Source organism: Schistocerca piceifrons, chromosome 3 (assembly GCF_021461385.2).
Source record: "Schistocerca piceifrons isolate TAMUIC-IGC-003096 chromosome 3, iqSchPice1.1, whole genome shotgun sequence".
In the NCBI taxonomy this organism is placed as follows: Eukaryota; Metazoa; Arthropoda; class Insecta; order Orthoptera; family Acrididae; genus Schistocerca; species Schistocerca piceifrons.
In genome coordinates, this window is record NC_060140.1 from 663,519,729 (window position 1) to 663,537,355 (window position 17,627).

At 38.8% G+C, this 17,627-nt stretch overlaps 1 protein-coding gene across 3 annotated transcripts in view; it reads right to left on the minus strand.

The window, feature by feature from the left end:
* The window catches only part of LOC124787777 (protein pigeon), a 485,699-nt gene that overhangs the window by 170,978 nt on the left and 297,094 nt on the right, over positions 1–17,627 (minus strand). For all 3 annotated transcript variants that reach the window (XM_047254670.1, XM_047254671.1, XM_047254672.1), the window contains one exon: positions 8,476–8,801. In XM_047254670.1, coding sequence (XP_047110626.1) covers positions 8,476–8,801 — 326 coding nt within the window. The remainder of the gene's footprint in view (positions 1–8,475; positions 8,802–17,627) is intronic.

Consider the following 17,627-nt stretch of genomic DNA (forward strand, 5'->3'; position numbering starts at 1 on the left):
TAATGTCTCCTTGTGAAAGTGATACTGTGCATAGCCATAAGGTTGTTTGTGTAACAAAAACAGATAGCTTCACATTTTCACTTTTTGTATCAATTTATCCATTTACCTTTCATTGATAAAAGAAGTACTATTAGTACAACAATGTATCTCAACATATGTGTGAACTTAGCTGTGGCAATGTCTGAAAACTGTTTGTTATATGGACAACAAATAAATAAAAAACAAATTAAAAACAAAGTAAGGATTCTTTAATAAACATTAAGTGAAATCACTGACAGGTATTATTTACTGACAGAACTACTTCTTCAAGGCTGGCATTGACATACAAGAGAATGCAAATAAGCCTTATAAATGTCTTCAAATTTTCATGTCCCCTCTCATCCCCAATTACCATCATTCAGAACTGATCAATGCAATCACGATCTCAATAAAATTCTTTGAGAAATTCCTTTACTGACCTGATCACTTAAACATTCTGGAACACATGAGGAATAGCATCAGCCTCATGAAAACAATATCAGTCTAAGGTAGTGAGATGCATCAATGCTACACTTAAATTCCTCTTCACAAAGTCAATGATATGAATATAATAGATGGAAAAGTTCCACGTGGGAAAAATATATCTAAAAATAAAGATGATGAGACTTACCAAACAAAAGCACTGGCAGGTCGATAGACACACAAACAAGCACAAACATACACGGTCGAACCCTTGGACCGTGGTACTTGATCGTCGGAAGTATGTGGCTGAGGGACTGCGTCAGCTCTCAGACAACACCACATACAAAGTTTGCCAAGGTAATCCCATTCCTGATGTCCAGGCGGAGCTTCAAGGAATCCTCAGAACCTTAGGCCCCCTACAAAACCTTTCACCTGACTCCATCAACCTCCTGACCCCACCGACACCCCGCACCTCTACCTTCTATGTGTGTGTGTGCGAGTGTATACCCATCCTTTTATCCCCCGAAGGTAAGTCTTTCCGCTCCCGGGATTGGAATGACTCCTTACCCTCTCCCTTAAAACCCACATCCTTTCGTCTTTCCCTCTCCTTCCCTCTATCCTGACGAAGCAACCGTTGGTTGCGAAAGCTAGAATTTTGTGTGTATGTTTGTGTGCCTATCGACGTGCCAGCGCTTTTGTTTGGTAAGTCTCATCATCTTTGTTTTTAGATATATTCTTCACAAAGTCAGCATTAATTGCCAGTTCTAGGTCTAAACATGGTTTTGTTTCACCTCCTCCTCTCCTTCGTTATCCTTTCTACTTCCTTCAAATACTTTTCAACAGCCATTAATGTTTACTGAGCCTTGACAGCCATCATTTTATTTTCCACTGACTAAATGGCAGTAAACCTCTTTGGGAAAACAGAGAGGTCTGCAATGTCGGTGAAATCAGCAAGAGGGAACATTTTTAAATAGATTATGCAAAGCTAGCAGAAACCACTTTATCTAAGCCACATGTCCCAAAGTCCTACAGCTATTTCAGTTCTCTCAGAAATGCCTTTCTGCTTCAGATTTACCTTAGAATGGGATGCAATTATCTCAAATCATTCAATTAAAGTTTTTATAGCACTTCTGCCCAAAAACAATAAAGTGAAGTGCCTGCTCAAAATCTGCCCCAATGCACTATCCCAGAAATGTACAAACAGGTCAATCTGCTCCTTATGGCTACTTTATTCAACTCTCATCAAACCCAAGTGTGCCCATGACACATGCATCACGAGTATCCTGTAGTTTTTGAGTGACAAATGGCCTCAGTCTGAACATAACATCATAATTTACTTTTGACTTCTGAAGTTACAGTTTGGAGGTAATCGCAGTGTCTGGGAACATATCTGGTAAGAGATTAACAAAGTTACCAATGTCCCTAGGAGAGTGATGCCTCACTGCACCCAACAGATGCAAACAGATCTCTTTCTTTGTCACAGCACCCTTCTGCATGTTATCCAGCATTATTGGCTATCATCCAGAAGTTCCTGTACAAGACAACATGAGGGACTCCTTCCCTGCACCATAGCTCACTAAAAATACCTGGAGACTACTTAGAAGTACCACTTTTCTTCTTCACTGAAACTGATAGTTTTATTTCTGAGTGCACTTACTGACGCAAGGACACTGTCACAATTGTTGGAAGTTATGATCAGTTGGCTACATTCAGTAGTGGTAGGCAGCACTGCAGGATCTAGTCTGATGCAGTAGCATAGAGGCCGTGGCTGTTTGCAAAAATTAGCACGGATGTAGGCACTATCCCCTTCCTGATAGCTTCAAGCATAGCAGGCTTCTCAGCACTTGTATGTCTTGATGATGGCTGCTTGTCCATAATGCTGAGCGAGTAGTTAATTTTACAGTGCAAGCACCAAACACTAAATTTTTCAGACATGTGTTTTGCGACCCACCAAAATTCTGGATCCTCAGTTCAGTGAGGGTTAAATGAACACTTCCACAGTTCTTTGAATGATCCCTGTGTTAACATATGCATAAGACAGAATCAAAACTGAATAACATGGCAAGGCATGTCCAAGAGATCACGAAGATGGAAAGACATTATTTTAGCCATAGCACTAAAGCGGTATAATCAAACTTATTCACACACAATTTCTGTCAGGCAGATACCTGTTGGCATGCTACATCAGTAATATTTCATTATACATCCAAAACAATGTACTATACAGGTCACTGCATGTCAAGTGGTCTTCTTTTAGAAAAAAAGTCTCTTGACCATGGATTTTGATGAAATTTTGTGTTAACATTTGCACATGTTCCGCACGAACATTGATAAAGCTTCAATTTCACCTATTTAAGCATTCCAGGGTGTGATGGAATCTCTACCACATTCTATTCTGAATTTGCAGCTGAGTTAGCTTCTCTGTTAACTATTATCTGTCATACATCAATTGAACAAAATACTGTGTCCAGTAGTTGGAAGAAAGTACAGATCACACCCTTCTACAAGAAGGGTAGCAGAAGTGATCCACGATAAAAAAATCTATAAAGTGAAACTCAAACTGCACTTTTCTCACAAGACATCCTGAAAACGATCGAACAAGCCAGTCGGGTGAATGCAGTGAGTCTCTATTTCTGAAAAGTATTTTACTCAGTGCAATGACTACACTTATTAGCAAAAGTACAGTCATGTGGGGTATCAGCGAAATTTGTGACTAGGCTGAGGAATTCTTGGTATGGAGGATGCAGCAATTTTTCTTGGATGGATAGTCATTGACAGATGTAGAAGTAACTTTGGGTATGTCCGAGGAAAGTGTGTTGGGACACTTGCTGCTCATGTTGTATATTAATGCTCTTGCAGATGATATTAACACCAACCTCAGACTTTCAGACTTTTTTTGAAGATGAAGCAATTATCTAAAATGAAATACTGTCTAAAAGAAACTGCATAAATATTCAGATATTCAGTCAAATAATGGAAACTCCAGGTAGGAATATCAGCAGGGTAGGAAAAAACAGATTGCTACTTACCGTCAAGTTGCAGACAGGCACAATCAAATGTCTTTTAATTGTGTCTGTCTGTAACTTGGCATGTCTTCTTTATGGTAAGAAGCAATCTGTCTTTTCCCACATTGCAAATATTCAGTCAGATCTTGATAAGACTTCAAAGTGGTGCTAAGATTGGCAAGTTGCTTTAGATGCCCAGAAATGTAAAACTCCACACTTCACAAAGAAAAAAAAAGTTGTATCCTATTGCTACAATATCAAATAATCAAAGTTGGGATCCCACCATCTCGTACAAATCCCTTTGGAGAGATATGAAATGGATTGATCAGACAGGCTCAGTTGTAGGCCAAGTAGGTGGCAGAGTTCAATGTATTGGAGTAGATGTCACAGTTCAATTTAATGGTAGAATACTACATAAATACAATCGATGTACAAATGAGATGGTTTACAAATCACACATGTGACCTATCCTAGACTATAGCTCAAGGGATCCTTACAAAATGAGGCAAACAGGGGATACTGAACACATACAGAGAACAGCAGTATTCATGGTCACAGGTTTTCTGACCTGTGGAGGAGTGTCACAAGGATGCTGAATTGGCAGACACATGAAGACAGATGCAAACTATCCTGAGAAAGCTACATACAAAAGTTTCAAGATATGACTTTAAATAATGACTCAAGAAATATGCTACAACACTGCATGTACAGCTCCCACAGGGATTGTGCGGACAAAATTAGATTAGTTACAGCATGCATGGAGGCATTTAATAGCCATTCTTCCCATGCTCCATACATGAATGGAATGGGAGAAAACCCTAGTATCTGGTACAGTAGGAAATGGCATTGTTTTCAAAGTGCAGATGTAGATGTGGATATTATCATAATGGATTTTGTCAAAAATATAGTATAGTTTTCCTCCTGATATTCAATAGCAAGTTAATGAAACCCCTAAAAAATTTAAGTATTTTAAAGTAAACATAAGCATAGGATCCTAAAAGAAATCTCTAGCTTTGGCCTGGATGCTTAAAGAAATGTTTCATCGCACTTGGAACCCTGTGAAAACAAACCCTTAACGGGCTTGTCATCCTGTATGAAGAAACCCTTATCTGGCATGGCATCTTGTAGTAAAGAAACCCGCTTGTGGCTGCGGTTGCACAGGTATCAGGCATGGAGATGCTGGTTTTTTCACTTAAAAAGAAACTAAAGTGGTTAAGCCAACATGGTCCCTAGCAACACATTGATACAATTTTTCATCAGTACACATATGTTCCATATAAACCGTGAACTATGCAAAAACAAAATGCCCTACACTTTAAACTGAAATGAACTTATCACACCAATAGAATACTACTACTAAAGAGAAGCTAAACTATGTAATCATAAGTATCCGGACACACTCCAAAAACATAAGTTTTTTTATATTAGATGCATTGTGCTGCCACCTGCTGCCAGGTACTCCATATCAGCAACCTCAGTACTCATTAGACATCATGAGAGATCAGAATGGGGCACTATCGGGACTCACAGACTTCAAACATGGTCAGGTGATTGGGTGTCACTTATGTCATACGTCTGTACATGAGATTGTACACTGCTAAACATCCGTAGATCCACTGTTTCCAATGTGATAGTGAAACAGAAACATGAAGGGACACATACAGCAAAAAAGCGTACAGGCTGACCTTGTCTGTTGACTGACAGAGACTGCTGACAGTTGAAGAGGGGTCATAATGTGTAATAGGCAGACATCTATCCAGACCATCACACAGGAAGTCCACACTGCTTCAGGATCCACTGTAAGTACTATGACAGTTAGTTCGGAGGTGAGAAAAAGGGGATTTCATGGTCGAGCGGCTGCTCGTAAGTCACACATCGGTAAATGCCAAACGATGCCTCGTTTGGTTTAAGGAGCATAAACATTGGATGATTGAACAATGGAAAAACATTATGTGGAGTGATGACTCACAGTACACAACATGACAATCCGATAGCAGGGTGTGGGTATGGCGAATGCCTGGTGAACAACATCTACCGATGTGTGTAGTGCCAACAGTAAAATTTGGAGGTGGTGGTGTTATGGTGTGATCATGTTTTTCATGGAGGGGGCTTGCACCCCTTGTTGTTTTGCATGGCACTATCACAGCACAGGCCTACATTGATGTTTTACACACCTTCTTGCTTCCCACTGTTGAAAAGCAATTCAGAGATGGCAATTGCATCTTTCAACATGATCGAGCAAATGTTCATAATGTACAGCCTGTGGTGGAGTGGTTACATGACTATTACATCCCTGTAATGGACTGGCCTGCAAAGAGTCCTGATCTGAATCCTATAGAACACCTTTGGGATGCTTTGGAATGCTGACTTCGTGCCATGCCTCACCAACCAACATCGATACCTCTCCTCACTGCAGCACTCCATGAAGAATGGGCTGCCATTCCCCAAGAAACCTTCCAGAACCTGATTGAACATATGCCTGTGACACTGGAAGCTGTCATCAAAGCAAAGGTTGGGCCAACACCATATTGAATTCCAGCATTACCGATGGAGTGCGCCATGAACTTGTAAGCCATTTTCAGCCAGGTGTCGGGATACTTTTGATTGCATAGTGTGTTGTTTAACACTGTTGTCAAAAAACTGGAGAGTTCTTGACTGATTTTCTTCAAATGCTTATGTGGTAGTCTAATAAACATTTGGACAAGCATAGACTAAATATGTGATTTCATTCTTTCTGAAGAAGATATCCCTAGTTGTACTGAAATCTAGTCAAGGAGTATTACAATAACCTATATGGAAGCAACAGCCTGTACACATAATTTATTGACTGTTTGCAGATCCTGTTTATTTCATTTTTAAACAATCTGTCTTGTGTGTTCCCTTTTCATAGTTATATTTTCTTTTTTCTTCTGTTAGATGGAGTATTTTTTGAAGTATTCAAGGCTTCTGTGGTTCTGCTATCAAAGTACATAGGGTATTCTGGTTTGTGTTATTCATTTCAGTTCTATTATATTCTGCTCATTTGATGCTGAACAACTGTTATAATATTAGGATTGGCTTTGACCATTTGTCTCAGATAATGTACATTTTAAATTCTATATTTCATTAGTCTGACTTATAGTATTTTCCATTTTATTTATCTGCTTGAATTGAAGCCAGCTATTCCTCATTACTAAATTCTGATTTAAACCCCTGTGCATACCAGAGTATGTTTCATAGTTGATGTTTGATGTCACTCCACGATTTCTGGTCTTTTCCGAGCATGCCTTCTTCTCTTTCAATTCTGGAACACAATGTTTATTAGAACTTCCTAAAACCCTGAGTAGTACTCTAGATGCCTTTTTGTCATCACATGCCCCCCCCCCCCCCCCCACCCATCCCACATATTCAATTTTTTTGGTTTTTCAAACTCTTTCCTAATGCAGCACTCCAATCAACTAAGAATATATTGCCATTCACATCTCCCAATTACCTCCTCATCAACTTGTGAAGTAGTACTGGCTGCATTGTATTACGTTGGTCTACTCAATGCACATCTCATCATTGGGTGATTATATTCAAGCATTCCAAACTTCTTGATAATTTTCCATCTCTCTGTAAACTCTCTTGCATCATTACCATGAATAGTTGATAACATTCAGTCTCCTCTTTGCCATTACATTTTATCGCAGACACTTATTGTTTTTGAAACATAGTAAGGCCAGTGCCATTTGCTACAATTCCACTCCTTAAATATTTTTCAAAAATTATTTCCGTTTTCTTTAACAAACATAATAGGTATACCATGAGTACATGAAATTGCTAAATTCTTACCCATGCTGTATTTCACTCAACTTTATCATTCAATGTACAGTTTTCAGATCACAGATTATACTAACATAATTAGTTTTTGTGGAAACAGTTTCTTTGAGAAAATATTCCAAATTCACAGTTTACTAAAACAATGCACTATTCAAAATTCAAACCCACTAATAGTTTGCTTTAAGAAATTCAGCAACCAAAACATTTTACATATTTTTATTAATACCAATATGGCTTTTGGACTATTGGCCAGCTTCAATTGGTATAAAACATATTTAAATATTCAATTAGCACATCGTTAAAAACATTGACTGCATTCTGGATGCTGTAACTGCCTTTCTAGTCTGCTTGTTGTGGCTGCTATTTTCCACATTTATAAGTATGTCATGAACACTTTTTTGTGTGATATACAAAAACAGCACATGATCTGACATATTGCCAACTATTAGTCAGTGAGTTGCTAATTTGTGTGACATTAACAGTAAACGTTATTAACAAAAGGCTGATCATTGCCTGTTTATAACAATAAATTTCAAACAGTTAAACTTTACTGTGCTGTGATGTTAATTCATTACATATTTTTGGAAGAACCTGTTAATTAATTGAAGAAGAATAGTGCAGATGAACATCAATGAATTTTGCCTGTCCTTCATAGACATTTGTGTAAACTTTTCGATTTTTTTAAGTAACAAAAATTATATATAGGGAAGTTAACTTTGAAAATCAATAAGACAAGCTAATCTACAAAACCAGGGAAAATATAGAGAGCCACAAAAGCTTCCTTGGGATAATATACAGTGAGAAAATTGTCAAAACCAAGGCAGTTCGGAATAATTGTTAAAGGGGTTATTATGCACATAAATTTCAAGTAGCGAACAGAAAAGATCACCTTAGTATTGCAAAAATGTACACCATATTTTTCTACTATGTGATTTTTACTTTTCGTTCCTTTTTAATAATAGATACTAGAAAATAAAAACATGAAAGATATTCATTGAATTATCAACAAAAGATAGCGAGTTCCATGCTTGGGAATAATTTCACTATAATTTACTCCAATTTGTGTCACAGAAGCCTTATATTATCAAAATTTGCTAACCTATATGTGTCAAAATATACCAAAAAGGCATGCCTGCTACTATGAAAGACTATGTGAATGGGATTTCTGCACATTTTTTTAAATATCATACAATGAAAAGTTAATAAATATAGAATACTGGAACAATACCTGAGAAACAGCATCTGAATCCCCAACATGGACAAGGAAGTAGTGCAAAATAGCTAGGCAGTCATCAGTTGATTCAGCAGCTGCAGCATCCCTAAATGCTTCAAAGAGATGAGAAGGTGGCATTGATAGTGGTACTAAATCTAGTGAGGGTAAATCAAGTGTGATAGCACTCTCACAGTGTGGCAACAAGGGGACGAGCTGTGCAACATGCCCAGGTACCCCAGGCAATGCAGGCCCTGCCAAAACATGGCAGCACGGTTCATGTGAAAGTCCAATATCCAGAAGATGTGCAAATAACCCTGGCGCAAAGACCAGCATGTGGTGGTCTGTGAAGGAAATCAAAGGACACAATTAATTTGTATTAAACAAAGTAGTAGACTGATTAAACTGAGCCTAACAAAGAAATTAGGTGCATGTAAGAAGATGTATCTTTTCCTTTCTTTCTACATTTTATTTAAATAGTTACTTTATAGATGGAGACATGTATAATAATTAGTGTACTCTTTCTCTTTCACTGTTGGTCTGCTGTTAGCAATTACAAGGAATGTAACTGAATCTTTGGAAATTTCACTTGTTTGCAAGAAAACACTTGCATAACTTTGTATATCAAGGCTGAGCCCCTTGTTTGCGATTGGCCCATTCAGCGGCAGCTTGCACTAGCCAAGCCAACTAAACAAGTCATTCACGTTCTGGTAACTTGTACTTTGTCTGCCATGTATCACTCACAAATGCAAAAGATGACTTTTATGGTGCCACAATCACATAAGTGTGAGAATATATTAGGTCTTGATTCCTTGATTTGTTTGGCTTTAACATTCAGGAAAATGTGTTGTCAGTGTCTACATTCCATGCAAAACACATAGTAGCTAGCTTGGTAAAGTAATTCCTGGAACTCTTTTCTGAAGGTTTAGGCAAAGCTATCAATTTTGTTGCACATATTACTCTGAAAGACAATAATCAGCCGAAATTTTGCCGGCCCAAAAGTGTTCTCATTGCATTACAGGACAAAGTCACTGCTGAACTTAAAGAATTGCAAGATAGTGGAGTTATTGTGCCCATATCAGCTAGTTCAATGGTTTTGCTACCCAAACCTTCAGGTCTCATTTGCCTCTGTGTTGACTCTAAGTCTACATTCAACCCGCAAACTGTCATTGATACTTACTTACCCATTCCCACGCCCAGAGGATCTCATGGACAAATTAGGCACTGGACACTACTTTTCAAAAACTTATTTGCGTGACACCTATCTTCAAATACCACTCGATGAAGAATCTCAAAAAGTGCATGTTGTAAATACTTATTTGGGCTTGTTTAAATATTTGTGTTTGCCTTTTGGCAGTACTACCACACCCTTCATTTTACAACTGTATTTGAAACAGCTGACTGTGCAAGTACCAAACTGTTCAAACTGTTTAGACAATATTGTCGTGGCTACTTATACACCTGAAGAACATATTGCAAATTTGTGTGCTTTGTTTTGTGTGTTGTCTGATGCAGGACTTAAGTGTAAATTGGACAAGTGTGATTTTTTAAAACTTGAGTTGCAGTATCTTGGTTATGTCACAAACAGTTAAGTTGTAGATACTCTTCAGTCGCATTTGTTAGCTGTATGAGATTTGCCAGTTCCTCACAATATTACAGAATTGTAGTCTGTTTTAGGGAAAACGAACTATTATATTCAGTTCCTACCAAATGCTGCACAAATAGTGGCTCCATTGCATTGTTTGCACCCCAAGAATGTCCCCTTTGTTTGGACAGATGAGTGCCAAGTTGCTTTTAAGAAAGTGCAAGATGCATTGCTCCGTGATTGATGCTTAGTTCACTTTGATCCTGACAAATCAGTTGTACTGCAAGTTGACGCTTCCTCTTATGGAACTGGTGCAGTGCTTTCACACAGAGCTGGTGATAAAAGACAGGCCTACCACTTTTGCATCAAAAGTGTTGTCCAAAGTTCAGTGCAATAATTCAAAATTGAGAAAGGGACTTTGGCTATTGTGTATGGTGTCACCAAATTTCACCAGTATTTGATGGCAGAAAATTCTACTTAGCAACAGATCACAAGCCTTTGCAGTTCTTGTGTCATCCAGCGAAACTGGTTCCAGTAAGAACTACCCAAAAATTGCAAAGATGGGCTTTATTGTTTTCTCAGTACCTGAATGACATTGTGAATCATCTGACAGCTCAACATGGTAATGTGGGCATACTTTCATCAAGTCTTCCGATCGGCCCTGATACAGAGTTTGACACTTCTGCTGTGTCTTGTTATCACATCGATGTTCAGGATTCTGAAATGCTTCAATCTTTTCTGCTGAACTATAGGAAAATTTCACAGGCCATGGAAACTAATTCAGATTTGAACATTTTGATGAAGTACGTTCGCACATCTTGGCCTTGTTCCTTGAACAGAATACAGAACTCTGCAGAGTGCCGATACTTTGCATGTCGGCATAGCCTAGCTGTACAGAAAAGTGTGATCTTTGTTCAAAATGACAGTGGACAGTCACGTGTGTTAATCCCTAAAGCTTTTAAAAAATAAGTTTTGCAGTTACTTCACCAAGGATACTGGGGGAGGTGTGCATCGACACTGTGCTTGGCAGGGTATGGATGCACAAATAGAACAGACGACTTCATAGTGTCACGCATGTGCGGAAAGTCAGTCCACTCTGCCACAAAAACTCTCTGCTTGGTGTAAGTTACAATTGTCATTGCAACGTCTGCATGTAGACTTTGCAGAACCTTTTTGGAATACTCACTGGTTGATTGTGGTTGACTCATATAGCAAGTTTCCATTTGCTGTGCCAATGAATTCAACAATGTCACATAGCGCAATTCAGGTGTTATCATCAATTTTTTGCCTAGATGGTTTACCTGTAGTAATAGTGTCAGACAACAGCCCTCAGTTCACATCACATGAACTTCAAACATTTTGTGAATGCAATGGCATACAGCATCTAACTAGTGCACTGTTCCATACTCAGTCAAACGGCGAAGAGGAACATTTTGTCAGAACCTTCAAGCAGCAGATGGAAAACTTCGCTCCGCACACACCAGGGATCAAGCATTGTTTCTGTTTCTCGTGTCATATCGTTTGCACCTCCAAGATGGTCCATCGCCGGCGGAACTGCTTCACATCAACCACCATCGGACAGTGCTCCACATGCTCCACCCTCCTCAGGGTTTTTAATGGGAGCAGATGGTGGGTGTGAGGTGAGATCATCCATTGACTTGGCACTTGCATGTATCTTATTTCAGGTCCTGATGGCTTGCAGCACCACTCCCAAAATCAACTTCGCCTCTGTCATGTGCAAAATGATATTTCAGTGTCTCTTCTCCCAGATTCATGGATCCAGAGGACAGCGTAGCCACAGCAGCTGCCAGAGGGCATCATCAGGACACTGCAGGATGACCTCATGGAGACAGAGCATTCGCCTCCTCCGCCTTCTCTTATCCTACCGATGAAGCTGGACCGGCCCAAACAGCAGCAGTCACTGTCTTCTTCATCTGGTTCCTGACAGCAGGAGGAGGACACATACCCTTCTGGTCATTTTCCAGGGAATGTTTCCGCAGAGTGCAGGCAAAGAAAGCAGGGTTTGGCTGGAAGCTTAACATCTGCTGCAGCAACAGCTTCCAGCCCGACATTGCGCCAACACTCCTGCCTCCCCCACCATGGTCGCATTCCCTACATGATGACGGTCCATTGCTTTGGGGAATGGGAGGGGAATGTTACAGCATATGGACAAGCACCAGCACAAAGCAAAGACGAAGATCCAAAGAGCAAAGAGGGCAGCGAGATGACGTCAGCCAATAGCGCAATGACAAGGACCGCACCCCGACAGGAGCACCTTCTAGCCAAAGAGAATATAAGCGCCACTCCTGCCAGCCTCTGCCGGACAGTATTAGCACAGCCTAGCAGAGAGTGCTACAATAGCAGTTAGTAGTGATCCATATCAATTGCTTACATGGACATTGTCTATAATGATGATCATTACTTGTTTGCATGTTGCCCATCGCTTGCGACACCATTGTAAATTCAAACTTAAGTTTTGTCAACCTTCTTATTTGTAATAAAAATTGTTAATGTGATTCGCTTGAATTACTGCATAGCATTCCGACAATACAGCATCCTTTAGGCACCCTGTACGAGACGAGTGGGCAAAAGCCCACACTTGCGACCCATCATGTAGAAATGAAAGTTTAGTACTGCCAATTCAGTTTCTGTAATAAACTCAATTAAAATGATTTGCTTGTATGTTGTCTAGCTATCTGAGAAAACAGCTTCCTAGGCACCCTATAAGAGGCAACTGGAGAGGATCCCACACAGCCAGTGTAGATGCATTTATGCAAGTATTATAACTGTAGCGGATATTATTAACTATGAACAATCGAAGTAACAGTTCTGGGTGTCCCTCTAAGAATATAATGTCATTACAGCAGAACACATACTCCAGCAATGTAATTTTGCAGTACATGGGTGACAATGACATTGTTTGTGACTAGAATGTTAAGAAACACTTCAACACACAGTTGTGACAACTGTAACAACATAACGTAAGTTATTAGGTTTTATAACCACCACTTCAGTGGAAACTGAGGATGTTTTGTATCTATAACCAATACTTACATGGACATGTATACCAAGTTCGGTGGCAGGAAGAACAAGAGTTCTGGTCAGGTGAATACAGGGTTATAAATACAAAATCAAATAGGGGTAATGCAGGAGTAGGTTTAATAATGAATAAAAAAATAGGAGTGCGGGTAAGCTACTACAAACAGCATAGTGAACACCTTATTGTGGCCAAGATAGACACAAAGCCCACGCCTACCACAGTAGTACAAGTTTATATGCCAACTAGCTCTGCAGATGTCGAAGAAATTGATGAAATGTATGATGAGATAAAAGAAATTATTCAGATAGTGAAGGGAGACGAAAATTTAATAGTCATGGGTGACTGGAATTCGATAGTACAAAAAGGAAGAGAAGGAAACGTAGTAGGTGAATATAGATTGGGGGTAAGAAATGAAAGAGGAAGCCGCCTAGTAGAATTTTGCACAGAGCATAACTTAATCATAGCTAACACTTGGTTCAAGAATCATAAAAGAAGGCTTATACATGGAAGAGACCTGGAGATACTGACAGGTTTCAGATAGATTATATAATGGTAAGACAGAGATTTTGGAACCAGGTTTTAAATTGTAAGACATTTCCAGGGGCAGATGTGGACTCTGACCACAATCTATTGGTTATGAACTGTAGATTAAAACTGAAGAAACTGAAAAAAGGTGGGAATTTAAGGAAATGGGACCTGGATAAACTGACTTAACCAGAGGTTGTACACAGTTTCAGGGAGCGCATATGGTAACAATTGACAAGAATGGAGGAAAGAAATACAGTAGAAGAAGAATGGATAGCTTTGAGGGATGAAACAGTGAAGGCATCAGAGGATCAAGTAGGTAAAAGGACGAGGGCTAGTAGAAATCCTTGGGTAACAGAAGAAATATTGAATTTAATTGATGAAAGGAGAAAATATAAAAATGCAGTAAATGAAGTAGGCAAAAAGGAATACAGACGTCTCAAAAATGAGATTGACAAGAAGTGCAAAATGGCTAAGCAGGGATGGCTAGAGGACAAATGTAAGGATGTAGAGGCTTATCTCACTAGGGGTAAGATAGATACTGCCTACAGGAAAATTAAAGAGACCTTTGGAGAAAAGAGAACCTCTTGTATGAATATCAAGAGCTCAGATGGAAACCCAGTTCTAAGCAAAGAATGGAAAGCAGAAAGGTGGAAGGAGTATATACATAGAGGGTCTATACACGGGCGATGCACTTGAGGGCAATATTATGGAAATGGAAGAGGATGTAGATGAAGATGAAATGGGAGATACGATACAGCGTGAAGAGTTTGACAGAGCACTAAAAGACCTAAGTCGAAACAAGGCCCCGAGAGTAGACAACATTCCATTAGAACTACTGACAGCCTTGGGAGAGCAAGTCCTGACAAAACTCTACCATCTGGTGAGCAAAATGTATGAGACAGGTGAAATACCCTCAGACTACAAGAAGAATATAATAATTCCAATCCCAAAGAAAGCAGGTGTTGACAGATGTGAAAATTACCGAACTATCAGTTTAATAAGTCTCGGCTGGAAAATACTAACGCAAATTCTTTACAGATGAATGGAAAAAGTGGTAGAAGCCGACCTCGGGGAAGATCAGTTTGGATTCCGTAGAAATGTTGGAACATGTGAGGCAATACTGACCCTACGGCTTATCTTAGAAGCTAGATTAAGAAAAGGCAAACCTACATTTCTAGCATTTGTAGTCTTAGAGAAAGCTTTTGACAATGTTGACTGGAATACTCCCTTTCAAATTCTGAACATGGCTGGGGTAAAATGCAGGGAGCAAAAGTCTATTTACAATTTGTGCAGAAAGCAGATGGCAATTATAAGAGTCGAGGGACTTGAAAGTGAAGCAGTGGTTGGGAAGGGAGTGAGACAGGGTTGTAGCCTATCCCCGATGTTATTCAATCTGCATATTGAGCAAGCAGTAAAGGGAACAAAAGAAACATCTGGAGTAGGTATTAAAATCCATGGAGAAGAAATAAAAACTTTAAAGTTCGCCGATGACATTGTAATTCTGTCAGAGACAGCAAAGGACTTGGAAGAGCAGCTGAACAGAATGGACAGTGTCTTTAAAGGAGGATATAAGATGAACACCAACAAAAGCAAAATGAGGATAATGGAATGTAGTCGAGTTGACTCGGGTGATGCTGAGGGAATTAGATTAGGAAATGAGACACTTATAGTAGTAAATGAGTTTTGCTATTTGGGAAGCAAAATAACTGATGACTGTCGAAGTAGGGAGGATATAAAATGTGGATTGGCTATGGCAAGGAAAGCATTCTGAAGAAGAGAAATTTGTTAACATCGAGTATAGATTTAAGCGTCAGGAAGATATTTCTGAAAGTACTTGTATGGAGTGTAGCCATGTATGGAAGTGAAACATGGACGAAAAATAGTTTGGACAAGAAGAGAATAGAAGCTTTCAAAATGTGGTGCTAAACAAGAATGCTGAAGATTAGATGGGTAGATGACATAACTAATGAGGAGGTATTGCACAGAATTGGGGAGAAGAGGAGTTTGTGGTACAACTTGACTAGAAGAAGGGATACGTTGGTAGGACATGTCCTGAGGCATCAAGAGATCACCAACTTAGTATTTGAAGGCAGCGTGGAGGGTAAAAATCGTAGAGGGAGACCAAGAGATGAATACAATAAGCAGATTCAGAAGGATGTAGGCTGCAGTATATACTGGGAGATGAAGCAGCTTGCACAGATAGAGTAGCATGGAGAGCTGCATCAAGCCAGTCTCAGGACTGAAGACCACAACAACAACAACAACAACAACCAATACTGACAATACATCTTGTTTCAAATATTTTCACGGGGGAAGTGAACCAAGTCAAATACATTTTTAAATTGTGTTTTCCCATGCAATAACTGTAATAATTTAATGAATATAACATAGCACAAAGATCCATTTAAACAACTGTCAAACATATATAAACCTTGAAAACTACTCAGCTCATGTGCTTAATTAATTTAAGTAGTTTACCTTTTCAATTGACTCTATTGGAGTTGCTCCACTTTTAACATCACTCGTTTTGCTTTCATAATACATGTTCCTGTCAACTTAAAATATTTTGATCAGAAATTGCTGTCATTTGCAAAAACATTGAAGTCTATGAGTTGCACATTCTATAACCATATCAATATTCTGCATATCGCTGGAAGAGGTAATTTCCTGTTACACTACGAATTAGTATTTCCTCTCATTCCCCTTGTGTATGAAGTGAAGGATGAATGACGGTTTAAAAGCTTCTGTGCATACTGAAATTATTTTAATCTTATCTTTGTGCTCCCTATGGTAACAATATATAGGGGGTGATAGTACATTATTAAATTCCTCACTTAATACTGACTTTTTGAAAATTTGTAAGTAGGATTTCACATGATACCAGGTATCAATATTGGAGTGGCTGCCAATTTATGTTTTTCTGCATCTCACAATCTTTCTCCCAACGATCTAACAAACCAGTGACCATTCATGTTGCTCTACTTTGTAAACATTGACATAATTTGTTGGTCCTGTCTGTTATGGATTCAACACACTTGAACAATATTCTACAATGTTCAAGTGTTTTGTAAACAATCTCCTTTGTAAACTGATTGCATTCTCCCAGTAACATTCCTATGAATTGAATGTTCTACCAGGTTTAACCAAGACTGAACCTATGTCTTCATTCCATTTCATACTCCAATAATGTATTACATTCAGGTGTTTGGATGAGTTGACTTTATCCAAATGTGAAACAATAACATTGCAGTCAAAGCTTTTGCACTTTTGAAGTGCATAATTTTACATTTCTGGACATTTAAAGCAAGTTGTCAACCTTTGAACCACTCTGAAATGTTGTCACGATATGACTGAATACTTATGTAAATTTTTCACACAGAATTTATTGAAGATAACTGCATTATCTGCAACAATTTTGAGTTTACTGTTAAGAACGACCCTCTATCCATGATAACATGCTGCCTACCCAACTCATCAATTCAGTCAAAAATTTCCTTTCATACTCAATATGATCAAACTGTCACTGATAAATGTAAACATTTTACTGAGCCAAATGTTCTCTGCAAGTCTTGAAATACTGTGTCTACCTGATTACCTTGACCCATGGCTCTAAGTATGTCATGTGAAGATTGTGCAAGGTGAATTTCACATAACTGAATATTCCAGTTGGATGGTATGCAGGAGGTCACTCTGTTTGAGATGCCTCTTAATGTTTGAACTCAGAATATATACTAAAATTCTATGACAGATGGATGTCAGTAATATAGACTGGTAATTTTTAGGATCACTTCTGCTACACTTCTTGTAGATTGTGTGACTTGTGCTTTTCCCTATCTACTTGGAATAGCAGTTCACTGTTTGAGCAATCTAAGGTACAACATTTACCCAATTGATAAGGTTTCTTCCCCCAGATTCAATGTTTGTAAAACGCAAGGTCATCTCATATTTGCACATTAAATGATTGCTGCTGATGTCAACATTTTTACATCATGCAATAGATTAATATAAGTGTCACCT